Source organism: Talpa europaea (genome assembly GCF_964194135.1).
Source record: "Talpa europaea genome assembly, chromosome: 12".
NCBI classification, from domain to species: Eukaryota; Metazoa; Chordata; class Mammalia; order Eulipotyphla; family Talpidae; genus Talpa; species Talpa europaea.
The window spans coordinates 58,228,696-58,245,706 of NC_140079.1; the positions used below are offsets into that span (position 1 = coordinate 58,228,696).

The 17,011-nt window shown below is 42.6% G+C and overlaps 1 protein-coding gene across 2 annotated transcripts in view; it reads right to left on the bottom strand.

Moving 5' to 3' along the window:
• The window catches only part of PAPPA2 (pappalysin 2), a gene marked incomplete at its 3' end in the record, with an annotated part of 286,538 nt that overhangs the window by 144,846 nt on the left and 124,681 nt on the right, over positions 1 to 17,011 (bottom strand). For both annotated transcript variants that reach the window (XM_084251295.1, XM_084251294.1), the window contains exons 4-7: positions 11,028 to 11,321; positions 8,849 to 9,041; positions 5,401 to 5,522; positions 1,018 to 1,507 (exon numbers count right to left, since the gene is read on the bottom strand). In XM_084251295.1, the coding sequence (XP_084107421.1) occupies positions 1,018 to 1,507; positions 5,401 to 5,522; positions 8,849 to 9,041; positions 11,028 to 11,321 (1,099 nt within the window). The remainder of the gene's footprint in view (positions 1 to 1,017; positions 1,508 to 5,400; positions 5,523 to 8,848; positions 9,042 to 11,027; positions 11,322 to 17,011) is intronic.

The following is a 17,011-nucleotide window of genomic DNA, read 5'->3' on the forward strand; positions in this document are numbered from 1 at the left end:
GGAAGCCCCTCCACCACCTTGAGAACAGGCCTGAGCAAAACCTTCTCAAGAACAAGAGATTGTGTGGCACCATCTTTCTCTTCCCAGCCATACAAGTGTCTTAGCTGATTGTCAGATGTGTGCATTAGACGGTTCTGGGTCATCTCTCTCCGGCCAAGCCAGGGGACACCAAGCCATCCAGTCAACTCAGAGAATCATGAGAAAACAGCGCCTGTTGTTTTAAGCCACTATGTTTGTGATGATCCCCGATGCAGCAAAAACTAACCCATGTAGTCACTCCAATAAAACATTTTTGTATCCTGAGTGCTGCCCTCTGAGGAAAATCATGAGGTGAAGAGAATTTGCTCTTGGACATACCAGCTTTCTCCTCTAGAAGCTGAATTCCTGTATCTTATTGTAGCACTGAGCACTCAGTGCCAGGGACATGGCAGGACTCACTAAACGTAGAAAGAATGAAGAGAAATAAAGCCCGAGGAGGAGAGTTGGAAGAGAAGGAAAGTACAGAGAGGGAGAAGAAGGAGGAAAAGAGGAAAGTGTGCCACACACACCATGAGCAAGTCGTGAAACTACATGCAGTCTGCAAGACGCCAGGCCTCTCCGCTCAACTGTGGAGGAGCCGACCGGATCCCTCCTGCGTTAGCGCAGCTGTGGCGGATTCTCCCAAAGCTACAGCGAGGAATCGGAAATTAAATCTTGCCACCAGACAGGATATCTGATTCTCATCAACTGACTTGCAGCAATTACTTGTGGTCTGACCGAAAGCCTCAAGTGCTGGCCTCTTTCTTCCACAATCCTAATAGTGGTGTCTTCGGTCAGAACACCTGCACATCTCTTTCTGGGAAATATTTTCCTCCATCTCAGATATGCCACTTTAGAATAAAATTCCCTCTGAGGTTCTGATCATTTATCTAACTGAGGACAGGTCAGGATGTAAAAACGTGGGAATAAAGGAAGCAAAACCTACCCTCAAAGCCCCAGGAAGCCCCACGGTTTAGAAAGCTCTACTGCCCAACTCACACGTCTGTGAACTTCCGGTGAGGATGCGTCACCACCACAGGTAAGCCACTCGTGAAAGGGGGTTCACGGAGGACCTGGTAACTCACAGGCCTGCAGCCCGAGCACAGGGGACTGTGGGGTCGAGAAGTCAGGAGGGCTGCATCAATCTCCATCCGCTCATCAAAGGTGTAGACTTTCACCCCCACAACTTTGTCATCAATGTGCAGTTTGATAGTGAGTGGGGTGTCACAGAAAGTATCGAAGGGTCCCAGATGCACAGACTCTTGGTGTTCCAGCAAGATCTCCGTGTCAAAGAGTGCCTGGGAGGAGTCCACAGAGAGGTAGGTGACCCATAGGGTGAGGCTGTCTGCTTGGACAGGGTGCTGGAAGAGCAGCTCCAGGCTACAGCCTTCCACAGGGCAGGGGACCGTCATGTTCATATGGTAGAGGTGGAGCTCAGGACTCCAGGCCTGCAAGCTTGGCTCGCAGGGCTGATCCACATCTGGGGGGCCTAGGGGGAGACGCACATAAAGATGCATCAGGAATTGCCATTAACAGTCTGAAAATGTAGAGCCCAGATCAGCAGCTAGAACGAAGAAGAGAACTGAAAGAAAATTCCTACAGAAGCTGGTCAGTTTAATGGGCTAGATCCTCAGTACTACTGAAGACAAAAATGTAACAGTTCAAAAGTATTCTGCTACTGTTCTGTTTCACCTCTACCTGGGCCCCTGCAATGGGAGACACCATGGGGGGCACTGAGAATAGAGTGGCTGAGATCCCAGGTGAAAACCTGAGGCTGATGCAAAGAAAGTAAATCACGTCTATAACCAATCCTTGAGCAGAGAATAATTATTTATTTGTACTTAGCTTATTAATAACTTATGCTAAATTAATGCTTCTGAAGCTGTTGTAGTTCTTAGTAAAGCCAATGTTCATTTTAGACTGTCACTCCACTCTTTTTGTTCAACTAGGCTCTTCACAAAACTTTCACTCCCTAAGACAGTACCTTGACAGTCCTTCCAATCAACTATTAGGTAAACTTTGTTTATTTTTTAATTTTTACATAGAACTGGGGTATAGACCAGAGGTACAGGGTGTTAGCGGATTCACAAGAGACAGAGTAGGGAGTAGAACAGGCAGATCTACTGAAATACACTGCTGAGGGGAGCAGTGGGTGAGACAGGAGAGGTCTGCTGCACCATGTGGGTTAGCTCCCTGACTGGCAATCAAACTCAAGCCACAGTGGTGATGTCAGACTTAACTCCTAGGTCACCAGGGAGGCCCCGTAGGCAAACTTTAAAACCATGCACTGACAATTGCCTTTGAATTCATGTGAATGTGAAGAGGCAGCTTCATTGCATGAAGGAAATTGCAGGCAGAAGATAGAAGCAGGTATTTTTGAGTGGGGAAAATATGGAGATTCGGTAGTCAAGTAAAAATGTAATAGTGAAAAATAAAATAGCACAATCATATTGAGGTGAGCCCTGTGTAAATAATCTCAACAAGGAGGTAATTAACAAGAGGGGACTCAGAGAAAGTGCTGAATTAGAAATGGGCAGAGGCTCTGATCTGTGCTGTTCCATTAGCTGCATGACCAAGGCAGATCCTGCAAAGCCTCAATTTCTTGCTTAGTAAAATAAGAACTGTTTACTCCCTGCCTCACTGGTTATGTAGAAGAGCTAGGTGATATTCCATAGAAATTAAGTACCTACATTTGCAAACATAGGCTTATTTACCCCTTTGGAATTTGGAAAATGAAGCCAACCCAGAGGAAAAAAGTTCAAACATGTATGTGTGTATTTGTTTTTTTTTCTTATTTTTTTTATTTTTTTTAACAATTCTTTTTTTTTTATAGAGGCATGTTTTTTATTTATTTATTTATTTGTTTGTTTGTTTTGTTTATACATGCACTGGGTACAGTCAGAAGTGCGGGAGGGTGAGAGAATTCACCAGAGCCAGAGTGGGGAGCAGAGCAGGCAGAAGGACCGAAGTACACTGCTGAGGGGAGCAGCGGGCGGCAGGAGAGGTCTGCGCGCCATGTGGGACCCTCCTCTGGTGGCCGGGGAGCAGCCGGGGATAGAACCGACGCCGCAGAGGCCGCGGGCAGCTTCGCAACCGAGCGCTCAACCGCTGCGCCACCAGGGAGGCCCAAGTATGTGTGTATTTGTGTATTACAGCTTATGGTTCATTTTTAAAGAAAGGTTTTTATTGAATTAACATTGCATTTTAATATAAGTTTCAAGTGTGCATCATTATAGTCAGTATCAGTATATACTACATTAATTTCTCCACTGAAAATCCAATTTTATACTTCACCATATAATTAACCCCTTGTTTTTACATATATTGTCAGTCCACTTATTAATGCATTCAACAAAAATTGTGCACCACTTTTACACCTAGTACTGACCTATGTATTAGAGCTAGAGCAGGGAATAACAGAGATGGAGGAATTGCCCCCATATACCTTACAAAAGAGCAACAGGTGCAGCATTAAATGGATAAGCAGATATAAGTAAAAGTCTAAGGGATAATGGAACTTTTGAGAAAGAAAACATGAAGGACTGGAGAATGGCAGGGTGTGACTGGGGGCTATTTTAGTTTAGGGAGCCTGGGGTGTTTTCTTTCAGATGATATTTAAGCAGTGAATAAGTCTGGTTCTGCTCTCCAAAGCATTTAGAAAGCAGGACTATAACCAATATGCTCACTACTTGCAACTGATTTTGTTTTAATAGTCAACTATAGCAGTATTTTAAAGTTCAATGAAGAATAAACTCAAATATAAAAGATCAAAAAAAAAAGAAAGTAGATGATCAAAAGTATCATTAAATATGCTTTGATCATGTCTGTAAATGTGTTTGTCCATACTCTACTGAAAATTCAGTCACTTTCATTGTGTATATTTTAAGTATGATTTGGTTCTTCACCCTTTCAAAGAAAAGGAAAGTCAGTGTTTTTTGGCAGTATCTGCCAATATTTATCCCCAAACACCAGCGGAATTAAGGCCCCTGGAAGTGAGCCCAGCAGTAGCACTGAATGTTAGACACTTACTATGGTCTCATGTTATAATAAAACATGAAGTGGAGACTAAATGTTGACTTATTTTGTCTCAAGACACAATACACATATTAGAACCCAGAACTTCCTATTCCTCTCACCTTTACCAAATAACTTCAAATTTTTCCAATAATAAAAATTAAAAAATAAAGCAGGTTGGGGAGTCAAATGGGCATTAAACCACTCGCATAGGAAACGGCCACAGAAATGGCCTTTTATGAAATGCCAGCCTTTACATGAGTCCAATGTAGTTTAACAGTCACTTTTCATTCTTCCCTGAAAATGCTCATTTGAAAAATGTCCGATACAATCAATCAAAAAAATTGTCTTCCTCCAGATTTCTCCTTGAAGCTCCTGTCATTTGAATAACTGGGAGGCTAAGGGGACAGCTAGCAGATACTACAGACTTTCAGATCGGTGTTCTCCTTTTTCCCTGTCAGAATTAAGATGGGAAACTAACTGAAATAGGACTGTTTCCAGTGCATCTTACTGGGTAGTTTTTAGGAACTTACTATAAGAAAAAGATGATGAGTAGGTAAGTACTGGTGAAGGTAATGATGAAAGAAGTCAAGCCATTCATCAAAAGGCGCTAAAATCCACGTCAACAGTATGAACAATTGGGATCCACTCATGCTGTCATTTGTCTTAGGGACAATGATAGACATATGTGACTGAGAAGTTGGGGGGGGGGACAGGAAAGGGACAGCTAAAAATATTCTGGGCTCCAAGAGCCAACTTAGGTCATATCCAAGGTACAACGAGTCCTGGTGATTAATGGACTCATAAAATAATGTAGATGAGAACAGTCAGTGTGGAACACCTAGTCCACCTCACCCCTACCCAGACTGGCTGAGCCTGTGTGTGAGTGTTCCCTACAACATGTTCTCCATCATTCTCCTGACAGAGAGGAATAAGAGATCAGCTTACACTGTCATGTGGCAAGGCTGCTCCCAGGAGTGGTAGGCACGTGTAACACACACATCTGAACTAACTCAGTCAGAAGTGACCCCCTGAGTTTGACTAAGTTCTCCATCCCTCTGTCCTCTGCACTGACCTCTGTTTCACTATAGCCCAGGGTCCCTGTGCAAAGCTTAGACATTCAGCACACAGAGGCCAGGCAGAGTCTTTCCCAGACTCCTGGAGAGAGTGAGCAAATCTCTCTCTCTCTCTCTCTCTCTCCCTCTCTCTCTCTCTCTCTCTCTCTCTCTTTCACACACACACACACACACACACACACACACACACACACACACCCCTTTTCCTCGTCATGCCATTATTCTACCCTTTACCTCCATCCTCATTCTCAGCAGCCACCAAAGTATAAATGAAAAAGCCATAGTCCTTTACCCACAGCCTCCTCTGGAGTCCAGTAACCGGAGGAGTCACACACACGCCGGGAGGAAGCCGTGTGCACATACTGACGGAACATCCCATCTTCAGTGCAGGCACCACACATGCTGCCAGGAGACCTGGGAAGACAAAGTGGGGATGGGGTGTGGGGGGAACCTATCAGATGAACTGGGATAAGGAAATCTGGAAACCCTTGGGGGCGGAGGAGTGGCAATAGGCAAGCAGGCCTAGGGGATAAGTGAGAACACAGCTATTTTTCAATTCATTTCCTTCTTATGTAGACCTCACTTTTGCAAATTCATAGTGACATCAAAATTTCCAGCTTCCGAAGCAGAAGAATTTAACTAAGTCTTAAAGGAGGTCTGTGGAGATGAAAGTGGGCAGTTTCCCATCCTGGAACATTCAACATAAAATAATAACAATCTGAGAGAAACACAAAACCCCTTTCTATGTGAATTCTCTATGGATCCTACAAAGACCCCTTTCTTTCCCCCAACTAAAAAAGACAGCAACCTTCAGAGTAAATGTGATATCTATATATGGTCCTCGGTCTGAGTGTCTTACTTTTAATCACATACATAAAATACAAGTCACATGAAATGCAATGCCCTTTGAATCTCTATCACCTATGGGGACACAGCCGAATTCCTTACTGTGATCCAAGAGTTTTCTCCAGCTGGCTGCAGCCTTACCTGCTCCATGAATTTTATATTCCCATCACAATGAACTAATCTCAATTTCCAATCACAAGCTTTATTTCTCCTGCCTAATCACATTTCCCAGCTTCTCTGGTTAGCAACCTCGTATGCTTGGGCTGACTCTTTTGAGTGCCCAGTATTCCCTGGGCACCCACCATATATTCTTGTTCCTGTCTTAGGACACTGCTTTGCAGAGCTAAAAGAATTCCCATTCCTTTTAGTTCTCCTTTGCTTGCGAGTAGTTTCAAATTGAATTCTATAATTTCACTCCCCAACAGTTAGCACAGAAACTGGCCTCAGCATCGCCCCCAGCACTTCTTTTACAGTCACCCCCACCACAATTAGTATTGACTATGAAGAGCTCCTCAAGCACAAAATTTGGGGTAGTGGAATAGTCATAGTCAATGACAGCTAAATAACGAAGGGAAATCACTTGGTAAGGCTCGGCTCAGATATTTAGAATGTTTTTAGAAGCCCAGTTGTTATGGACACAACACAAATCCAGGTCTCTCAATGGTAGGGGGAGAAAAACAATATCTTGTAATATGCTAGAAAAATACAATATCTTGTAATATGCTAGAAAAATAATATGGTTGAATAGGGATGATGGTTATGCTACCGGCTCCCATTTTGCCTCTAAGTGCTTTTCACAAATTGTTTCTAAGCCCTGTAAGAACCCTTTGTTTACCAAGAAGGGCACTCAGACTCTTAGAGATTAAGTAAATTGCTAAGGTCACAATAAGTTCCTTAATTCCCTAGCACAAGTCCCAAACACCATCAAGTGTCCAATACTCCAGCAACGAAAGGTGTAGTTCAACCCCAACCTCTGACTCCAATCAGCACTCAATTTAAGTGTAGACACAATTCCAAACCACATTTCCTTGATGCACTCGGCCCTCCCGGAGCTTCTGCTCAGTGCGTGGTTGGGCTCCTCTCTGACATAAGGACTCCAAATACCTACCCGGGAGGAGTAAACAGAACTCCAAGTGTGACACAAATGGCTGGTGTGTGACGTGAGTCTCCCCGACACATGTGTTGGGAAGCCTCAAAACAGCAGCCCACCTAGCTGAGAAAAGGAAGCAAATCTCATCCTTCTCTGCCAACAGACTGGAGCAAGCCAGGTCTGATGTCTACGTTATCATAACGTTTGTACCACAGAGAGAATTGAAAGATTAAATTGTTTACACATTACGTAAACAGACGTAAAACTCCAGCTTGCACATGCCCATGAAGCACTCACAGTTCAGCCTGTCCAGCCGAAGCTGCACAAGGTCACACTTGTGGGAAGAGGGTTCTTAAATGTATCGCATAGGTGCGTGTTGACTCACAGGGGAGCCCTAAAGAGTTCAGGTGCTGATGATGGCAGCCAGGGCTACTCTCTAGGGCTGTGGGCTTCAGCGATGGTTTGCATTAGGTGTGCATCAAGTTATCAAGATCCCACCAGGCTGGGACTACTTATTTGAAAAATGATTAAGCTAGTTGTGGGTTCCCATTCCTTTCTCTACTGTCTTCTCCCCCAGGCTTTTTTAAAGCTGGAGTTTAGAGAACCGAGTTGTAGAAACCCCCAGCTCCTTACCTGGGACTTGACACAGGAGGGCTGTGACAGTACAAGAGGGTTATCTACTTGCTAAATGGGAAAGTTCTAAATTCAAAGAAACCATCTATTCCATGTTCCTTATTTCTGAAATTCAAGGATGGACCCATATTCACCTCTACTTAGTAGCGGAGTTTGGGGCTCTATGCCTCAGATCTCTCACTTATAAAGCAGAGTTGCGTTTACTGCAGGGACCAAATGAGACAAGCCCAGGTAAGAGATCTTGCACAATGTTTCACACATAGAGGGACTGAATAGTCAATAGCTACTTGTGCTTTAGAACAAGGTGGCTGCAGGTTTTGAAAGGCGCAGGTCAACATGGGATCTGATCCTTCTTACTTAATCCATATCCCTCTATCTTCCCACCAGCTGCCAGATGGCATTGTGGTCCTACCTTCTCTCCTTTTAACAAACATTCCCTTGGTATTCATTGATATCAATATGCAAAGAATGAAGCAAAACAAACTTCTGGTATCATTACACTCTTCAATAAACATGCATTAGATATCTGTTGAGATAGAGCAAGAGATAAAGACACTAAAAATAGTTCTGCCCTCAGGGTTGCCAAATGAGTGGGACAAATAGGGAAATGAGCAGGTGACAATTTCACAAGACAGTAGCCATGTGGCATGAGGAGCAGGACGCAACAGGAAGTAGAGAAGACATTAGAAATGTCCACATATGTAGGGAAGCCCCTGATGCGCAACCTGTGGTACTGGGCAGCTTCAGAAGTTCTTGGAGGTAAAAACTTCACCTCCCATCCCCCCAACAGAAGTAGCACAACATGCTCTATGACATGAGAAGGGGGAAAGGTTAACTCCCCGAGCTGGCAAACACCAGCTTAGGTTTGTTGGTTCATCTTCATCATATTTATCGCCCTCTTCACAGCTCCTGGAAGCCTGACAGAGGTGACATTCCAAGGAAACACCTGATAGGCTCCTCACCAGCGAGTAGCTAGACAAGCCACTGGCTTGCATGTGAGTCCCAGGGGGGTTTGCCAAGGAGATGACAACTGGGTAGGCTGAAGCAGGCAGCCCTGTGCAGTGGTGCCCACATTTATATCTGCAAATTGGGGTTCCTCTAACTTCACTTTCTTCATCTCGTGCATAAGAAACAACACCACAGAGAAATAACACCGGCTCGCCATTCTCACCTGTCATACACAACTCCACTAATTGGAGGCAGCCAGTGGAGAGTGAGGGACTTGGGGGTCTGCCTGATGACCATGGGTGGGATGGGGATGGGAGTGGGCTTTTGGCTTTGGCTCCATTGCTGATAGACAAGGTCCAGATAGCAATGCATTCGGGCCACCTGGTTAGGGGTGAAGCTGTCAGTACAGTTATCATCTGCAAAGACAAAAAACACAATAGGAAGGTGAAGGTTTTTACCTGTGAAATCCACCTGAATGGGTATAAATTCTGCATTGATCCCACCCTAAACACCAGCACATAACACAGTATCTCACACTTACTAGGCTCCAGAAATATTTGTTGAATGAGTAAATGCATTCTTTTCCAGAAAAAGCAAGCAAAAAAAAAAAAAAAAAAAGAGGCAGAGAATAAATAGCATTTGCTTATCTCTAAAGCAGCGTCATCCACTTAAAAAAAAAATTAATGTCAGTCATTTACATGTCTGTGTAGGTTTGGGTTACACTTTTAGTCTTTCACATGTGCACATGCTTCCCTGACCCTCCATCAAACATCCCAATGGTCTGTTCCCGTCATTCCTGTACCCCCTCCACCCTTCCCCTTTCCCATTTCTTTGGTAACCAGTATATTTTTTCACACAGTCTAAGAACTGTTTTTGCTGTACTTTGTCAGTGTATGGTTTTTGTTTATGTATATTCCACAGATAAGTGAATCATCTGCTAACTTTCACTTTCTAACTTATTTCACTTAGCATAATCACCCCAAGGTCCATCCATTTTGCCCAATAAAGTATTATATCATCTTTTTAAATAGCTGACTAGTATTCCATTGAGCATATATTCCACAACTTCTTTATTCAGTCATGTCATTGGGCACTTAGGTTGTTTCTATCATTTGGCGATTGTGGACAGCGCTGCTATGAACATCAGGGCCATTATCTTGATGTTGGGTTGGGCCACGGTGGGACTCAGACCATCCGGTACAGGGTTGCTCTGAGCTGATGGCTGCTTATTCAGAAAACCACCAGATGGCAGTATTTCAATACATGGCCTTTTCATCTGTGATCCTTCGAGGGGTTGCAGACACCTGCTTTATGGCCAGTGACTTTGACAAAGGTTAGTGAGTATTCAGAAGAGATGCTCATGGGAGGGAGAGCCAATAGCTCAAAGAAGAAGCAGACCTGGGGTGGGATGGTCCTCACTCACTCTTGGAAAAGGCAAAATCTCCTACTTTTCATAGAGGTTCAGAAAAGGATTTATCTTAGTTTCAAGGCTCTTTTCAATGAATAAAAAATCAAATGATCTCTCCTGCTTATTAGATGTTTCCTCTGCCCACTTCTAAGGCACTACCTACACAGCTAAGCCCTCATCACCCCATTGTGTGGTCTCTCTGTGCCACACAAGGGCCACTGAGTCTTTGGTGAGTAAGCAAGAATACTGGCCCTCATGAATCTGATGCTCCTGGATTAGACATCAAAAAGAGACTTGGGTAGGAATGTATTGTTGTCTTAAGGCAGGACAGTTCGCTGCTCTTTTTCCCTTCAAAGGCAGAGCCAGGGTCTTGTGGTTTATCCTATTTTGAATAGTTCTAGAAGAACTTATCACCAGACTAACCCCTGCACCTGAGAGAAAAATTACCTCCATTCTTCCACATGACTACCAGGGGTATAAGTCATCAAATCATAGCAATCCTTAATTTTAGGAATACATTTTTATCCATTATCAAGAAACTGTGAATGGCATTATTTTTTGTCAAAAATGATGAAGGAATGAGAGGACAAGGAAGAAGAAACCTCTTTCCCTGTCACTATTGAACTCTCTTGCAGAGTCAACATATAAGAATGTGAGTAAAAATAAAAATAACCACATTCTGGAAACCAAAGGGACCTCAAAAGGACTTTGGGTTTTGCCCCATTTTGTAACTGAAATAGAAGTGTGTTTTTCTTATAATCTCTAGTGGTGGAGAATCCAGTTAGTAAGACCCAGTGATATCCCAATATTTCTTTAGGTTCTTCAAGGACATGAGAAAAAAGAATATATTATGATTAAACACACTTTGACTCCCTGACATGAATGAATGCTGGTTAATCCTCCCTGCCTCCCATAGCTCCAACCTCCTAGCCCCAAGCTCTACCACCCGCTGAATCTTCAAAGGAAATGAACCCAGTGAGACTAATGTGATTACCTGTATAGCTCATGTAGTTACTGAATGGAGCTCCTGGAAACTGGGTGAAGCCACAGGTGTCATTGGTAGGTTCTGGGTCCTGGCAGAGTTTACTCTTGGGAGTGGGGGCAGTGTCAGCACAGAGGTCTCCAGTCTCCATGGATGGCACTGTCTCCCTGCAGGGATCATCACAGGATTCTCTTTCACTGACCCCTTTGAAGACATGGTAGAGGCCCAGGACATGCCCCACCTCATGGATCATGATGTTGGTATGGCCAGGCATGCCATAATAGGCTGGGTTGAGGACCACACCACCTGCAATGGAAGGTTTAGAAAACATCTCTAAGCATGTAAAGCAGAGCAGCCCTCTGACCTTTAATTATGTCTTCTGATAATCATCAAATGTTTGATTTTATCATCTGAAAATGTCTATAAAGAATTTACTTTGTAGGGCCTCTCTGGTCACATACGAGTTAAGTCTCAGCGCTATCAAGCAATCTCTAGCCACTGTGACCTGAGTTCGATCCCTGGCCAGGGAGTTAACACACATGGTGCAGCAGACCTCTCCTGTCTTGTCCACTGTTCCCCTCAGTAGTGTATTCCAGTAGATCCGCCTGTTCTGCTCCCCACTCTGTGTCTGGTGAATCCTCTCACCCCTGCGCCTCTGGCCTACACCCCAGTTCTTGTATGCATAAACAAATTAAAAAAAGAATTCACTTTGTAACTCCAAGTAGCATTTGTAACTCCAAGTAGCATTTGGAAAGTTCCTGATAGCTACACACACCTTCTGAACTCATTATTAAGCATTTCTTTAGTTCCTGTCACTGGTGAGTGCTGAACTGGGAGGTACCAACAATAACAATATACATAAGACAACATGATTATCAATGCTGACTGCACAGTAAAATCACCTGGGGCGGGGGGATAAAACAATTACAGATGTTCAAATGCTAGCCCATATGACATGAGCCCAAATATTTGAGAACAGAACATATCACTGTTTTTAAAGCTTTTCCAGGTTGAGAACCTTTGGTCTAGGAGAAAGAACATGGGATTTGGAGCTAGGAAAATCTGGTTCTGACATTGGCCCCTCCATGTACCAGCTTTGAAGATTTGAACAACTATCTGACTTAGTGTGTAAAGTAGAGATAGCACCTACCTCTTGGTTTGGTTTTGTTCGTTTTGTTTTTATTTTGAGCTTTGGTACATTATCAGAATTTAGTGAGAGTTGTATATGCTACTTCTGATGTCATGGTCCCTGCACTCACAAAGCTAACAACCAACTGAGACAAAAGGCAAATTTAACTGAACTACCCTGAAATTGAAAATGTCACAGGCACTGCAGAAATTCTTCCCATCCTCACCCCCTAAGAATCTCTGAAAATATAAGGGTAAGGTTTCCAAGAAGAATTCATTGCATCCAATTTGGTCTAGCTGAAAGACCCCATGGTGTCACTGTAACCTTACAAAAGAGAAGGCTAATGACCTCCAAGTTCCCCAACTTCTCTCTGCCTAACTTCTCAAGCCCTGCTTTCCTTCTTTCCCCACGGTTCCTCCTACCTGAGCCTTCCCTCTAGCAGTATACTGCTGAGTCTGGCAGGCCCTCCAGAAGAAAAGTCTGTCATTCTTTACCCAGTCCTCATTCCAAGGACTATGTCCCATTCCTGAGCTCTATATGATATCATGTAGCTAACTACATACATGCTTTTTTTTTCTTTTAATACACTGCTGAGGGGAGCAGCAGGCGTGGCAAGAGAGGTCTGTGCACCACGTGGGACCCTCCCCAGCGGCCGAGGACAAAACTGGCGCCGCAGAGGCCACGGGCAGCCTCGCAACCCAGCGTTCAACCACTGCGCCACCAGGGGAGGCCCCATACATGATTTTTTGGACAAGACACAGTCACAAGTCTGGTACTGGGGTATCTGGTTTCTATAATAAATAGCTTGATCTGTCATTACTACTATACAGTTTCCAAGCCCTAGTTCCAGTTTCCCCCAGTCTGCTCCATCATGCTGACATTAACTAAGCCAGGTCCTGACTTGTCCAGAGATATATTGCCTACTTTCACATCTAAAACAGACCCAGACCTCATCTCCCTTGCTTGTTATTTCTATCACTTCCATTAAATATTCATATTATCCAAATTAATTTGTGTATACTTGTTACATTTGTGCGTCATTATTAGGTCAACACAAAGTTGAAGTAGTTTCAACACACATCTATTTCAGTAACATCCAGAGTACCCAATATTTAAATAAACCTGGTGCAATACACCATTTTCCACTTTTGAAGATGCTTATCCCTTCATGTTTACATATGCAATTATAGCAATAATCATTTTCAAAGTTCATAGGCCTTTATAATCTCAGCTCTCCAATAGCAACACTGACCTTCACATCAAGAAAGATCTCCGAAGAGAACAGTCTTGTTCTATCCCAATTGTCTTTTTAAGTTCTCCTTTATCTTCAGTCTTTTTCCCTAGCACACTTCTTCCCTCTACATACACTCAATCCCTTTCTTTTCCTTCCCCTCACCTCTAACCAAATTTTGGATTCAAAAACCAATCAGAAATAGGATGTTCAAAGGCTAAAATTTACTCTAAGTCTCAGTAGCACTTTGGGGAAGGAGAGAAGTAAATCAGTGGTGCTTGAGATGAATGCAACATGTCTCGTGAAGATTTATATTAAAGGTCCTAAAAAGTCCTGCAGCAAATTTGTGTGACCCTTTGTTTCCCAAACTTACTTGAACTTGTTTGGGGTAGAATACCTTTTAACTTGGAGAGCAATTTAAAAATAACAAAAAACTAAGTTATTTTCTACACATATGCCTTCCCTGTGAGCAAATATCATATTCCCTCCTATGTTCAATCCAAATCCTCTTGTGATCTTCTCCATTGTAAAGAAAGGAAATGAGAGTTGAACAGAAATAAGGTTCCAGAGAGAAGGAGAAGGGATGGTAAAATACCATGTGTCAAGGAAGGAAAGACTGGGAATGTGACCCTTTGAACACTTGAGAGTGATATGAAGAAGGTTGTTAATAATAGTGAGCTTTTCGTCAACCTCTGAAAGTCTCTGCCTCTCTCCACATCATGAGATCATTTTAAATCTAAGAATAGTCTCCAACAGATTCATAGTCACCTTTCAATAAATTAGCTTATTTATAAGTGGAGGAGAAGCATAAAAATGTCTTTGACACTTCCAGCAAGTCTCCATGCCCAGGACAATTGGCCAAGGTCCCCTCCCATATATCTGTTAGCAGACATTCCCAAACAGGAGAATACAGATTTAACCAGACAGCACTTAAATTTTAATTAGAAACATAAGCCTTTTAACACACTTACTGACAGTTATATTTTTGATTCTAGAGAGATGAGACTTCTGCCCCCAAATCATCTGTATGGAAGACACAGTAATGAGCTTAGTTACTATATGTGTGTTGAATAGAATCTTGCACATTCTAATTTGGGATTCAGTGCTATGTACACTAATGCATGTTAAGGGAAATGTCCAACGTCTTTGAACTCTTAGAGTAATTCTGCCTGCTAGACCTTATGATGATGGAATCACAATGGGCTAGAACTGGAAGGACTTGGAGTGTGGTCCTGACCCTACTGGCTGTATGACTTTGACCCTGCTCTTAAGCCTTTTCCTAGATCTCTTCCTCTGTAAAAATGGGAGCCTAGATGGTCTTCTCACTAAGATTTCTCCTTATTCTCATGCCATCCCTCTAAGAGCCAACTTGCAGGACTGTGGTAGATGATCATAAATACCACATAAGGAATTTTTGTTATTGTGAACTGTCACCATATACTTTTTGTTCCAAGATTCCCATCTCTCCCTTGTCTGAGGGGAAGGGGAAGAGCTGGGAACAACTGCTATCGATGTCTCAGTATCATCTGTTAGAGATTTTCAAGTGATCCAGATTCACTGCCCATTTATCCTCACACCCTTTCCACCAGCTTGAGCTCTCCATTTCCTCCCATGGACCCTGTTCTTCTTGATCCCTCTTTATCTAACCCAGACAAACTTATTAAATTATGAGTTGGGTGAGCTATAATCACTCACAGACACACAGACACACATACCCCAACGTGGGTAACAATGACATTTATTTATTTCACGGTTTAATTCATAACATTTCCTTCAAATTTTGATAAAAATCTAACGCACAGATATGCACACACATGTACACACATGTACACAATACTCATGCCAAAGCCTGAGTGAAGAGTAAAGACTTTGTTACCCAAAAATCTAAAAAGAGGAATGTGAGCATTTCTTTTCATTAAGAAGGAAAAAAGCATGATAAATATAAAAGAAACTGAGTCTCCAGAATGGCGACCCCTTCCACCTGGCACACCATTAGGTCTGACCCATGTAGATGTAAGCAACTCTGAATTCCCACCCTCTCAAGGAAAGGTGCAATCCTTTCCCAGAAGCAATTTCACAGGAGTAAAGAAAAGGTGCTACAAAATGTTACTTTCCAGTATATTTTAATATTCAAAAAATCAGCATCATCTTCTGAAACTAGTACCAACACCTCACACTTCCTTCCTCTGTCACTACAGATACATGTGTCAGGCTCTGAGTGATTATAAGTGGGCCCTTACTGCACTACACACGAGTCTCTCACACAGGATGGTCTTTGCGTGACCAGGGCTCCTTCTTTGGCTGCAAAAACCTCTGGAAATGTGCTGACCCTAATTTTGGGAGATAACTACTAAAAAACTCTCAAACTTTCACTTCTTAAACTGCTCATGGTAATACTAAGAATTCCGAGCCTGAAGAGTGGTTATGAAGATTGAAGCAATAATATAAATAAGAAGTTAGCTTATTTTTTAGAACAAAGTAACTCAAAACATGTATTAACCCATTTGTCAATTTCACTATAATTACATACTGTGTCTCCCCACACATGCTCATTTACCTCCACTCCTCATTGGTTCCCAACTAACCATCTTCATTCATCAACAGAATGGAAGCTAGAGCCGGACCACAAACAAGGCAGACAGATGTCTCAGAATGAAACCAGGCATCACCAGACAAGACAGACAATCATCCTCATAAGGAGACTTCTGATCTGCCCTAAGCTGCTCATATTTTCTTGTTTTGATCCTGAGATCTATGGGTACCCAGAAGACAGACAACAACTGGATAGACTGAAAACAGACAAATGTCCAATATCTTCATGGATAACATTGACATCCAAAAATTATTCCTACTAGCCTGAAATCAGTGATTTTTTCCCCTATAGTAGCAATAATTTATTCCTTCCTACTTCTCTGCTTAGAGAGAATTAGCACTCCCTATACTCAAAATCATTGTTCATTTTTGTTTCTCCTCTTCTTGGAGGAGAAAATGAAAACACTTAAGAGTAAAGTTTGGTTTGTGGTAGATGAGATTCCTTTCCCATTATATAATGAAATCCTTTCCCTTGTGTTCTCTGCTCTCACCTACCACATTGAAACAGGAAATGAACAGACATGCCAACATATGTTTTCAACCACACCTTCACCTCCCAGTCTTCACTAAGACACTGTCAGACTCTCTTTACCTTTATTCATCTCCCGATACCTATTTTGCAAAGCTGCCCAAGGACTGATGACAAGACCAGGAGTACCCACTCAGGGAAAATTTTGAAGCGACAGTGTAAATGAAGGGGCAACATTTTGCAAATATGAACATTTTACCCCAGTGGTTCTTTGTCTCCCTGGCCCCTCCCCCACTACCAATGCAGAAAGCCAGATTCTTCTGCACTAATTACCTTGCTAATCCTAGTAGTAAGTATAGGTTTCCTCCTTGTGTGGTACTGGAGTGTTCCTGTAATACCTTTTTATTTTTAAAAAAATTGCATTATTTTTTATTAAGGTAATGTTGAGTGATAACACCGTATAAAAGTCAGAGGTTCAAAGAAACCTCTTTTAAGTCAAAATGGCAAAAAGCTAAGAAGCAATTAATAGTAATTTATATTAATTTTTTGAGCATTCCTAAACCCCAAAAATAGCC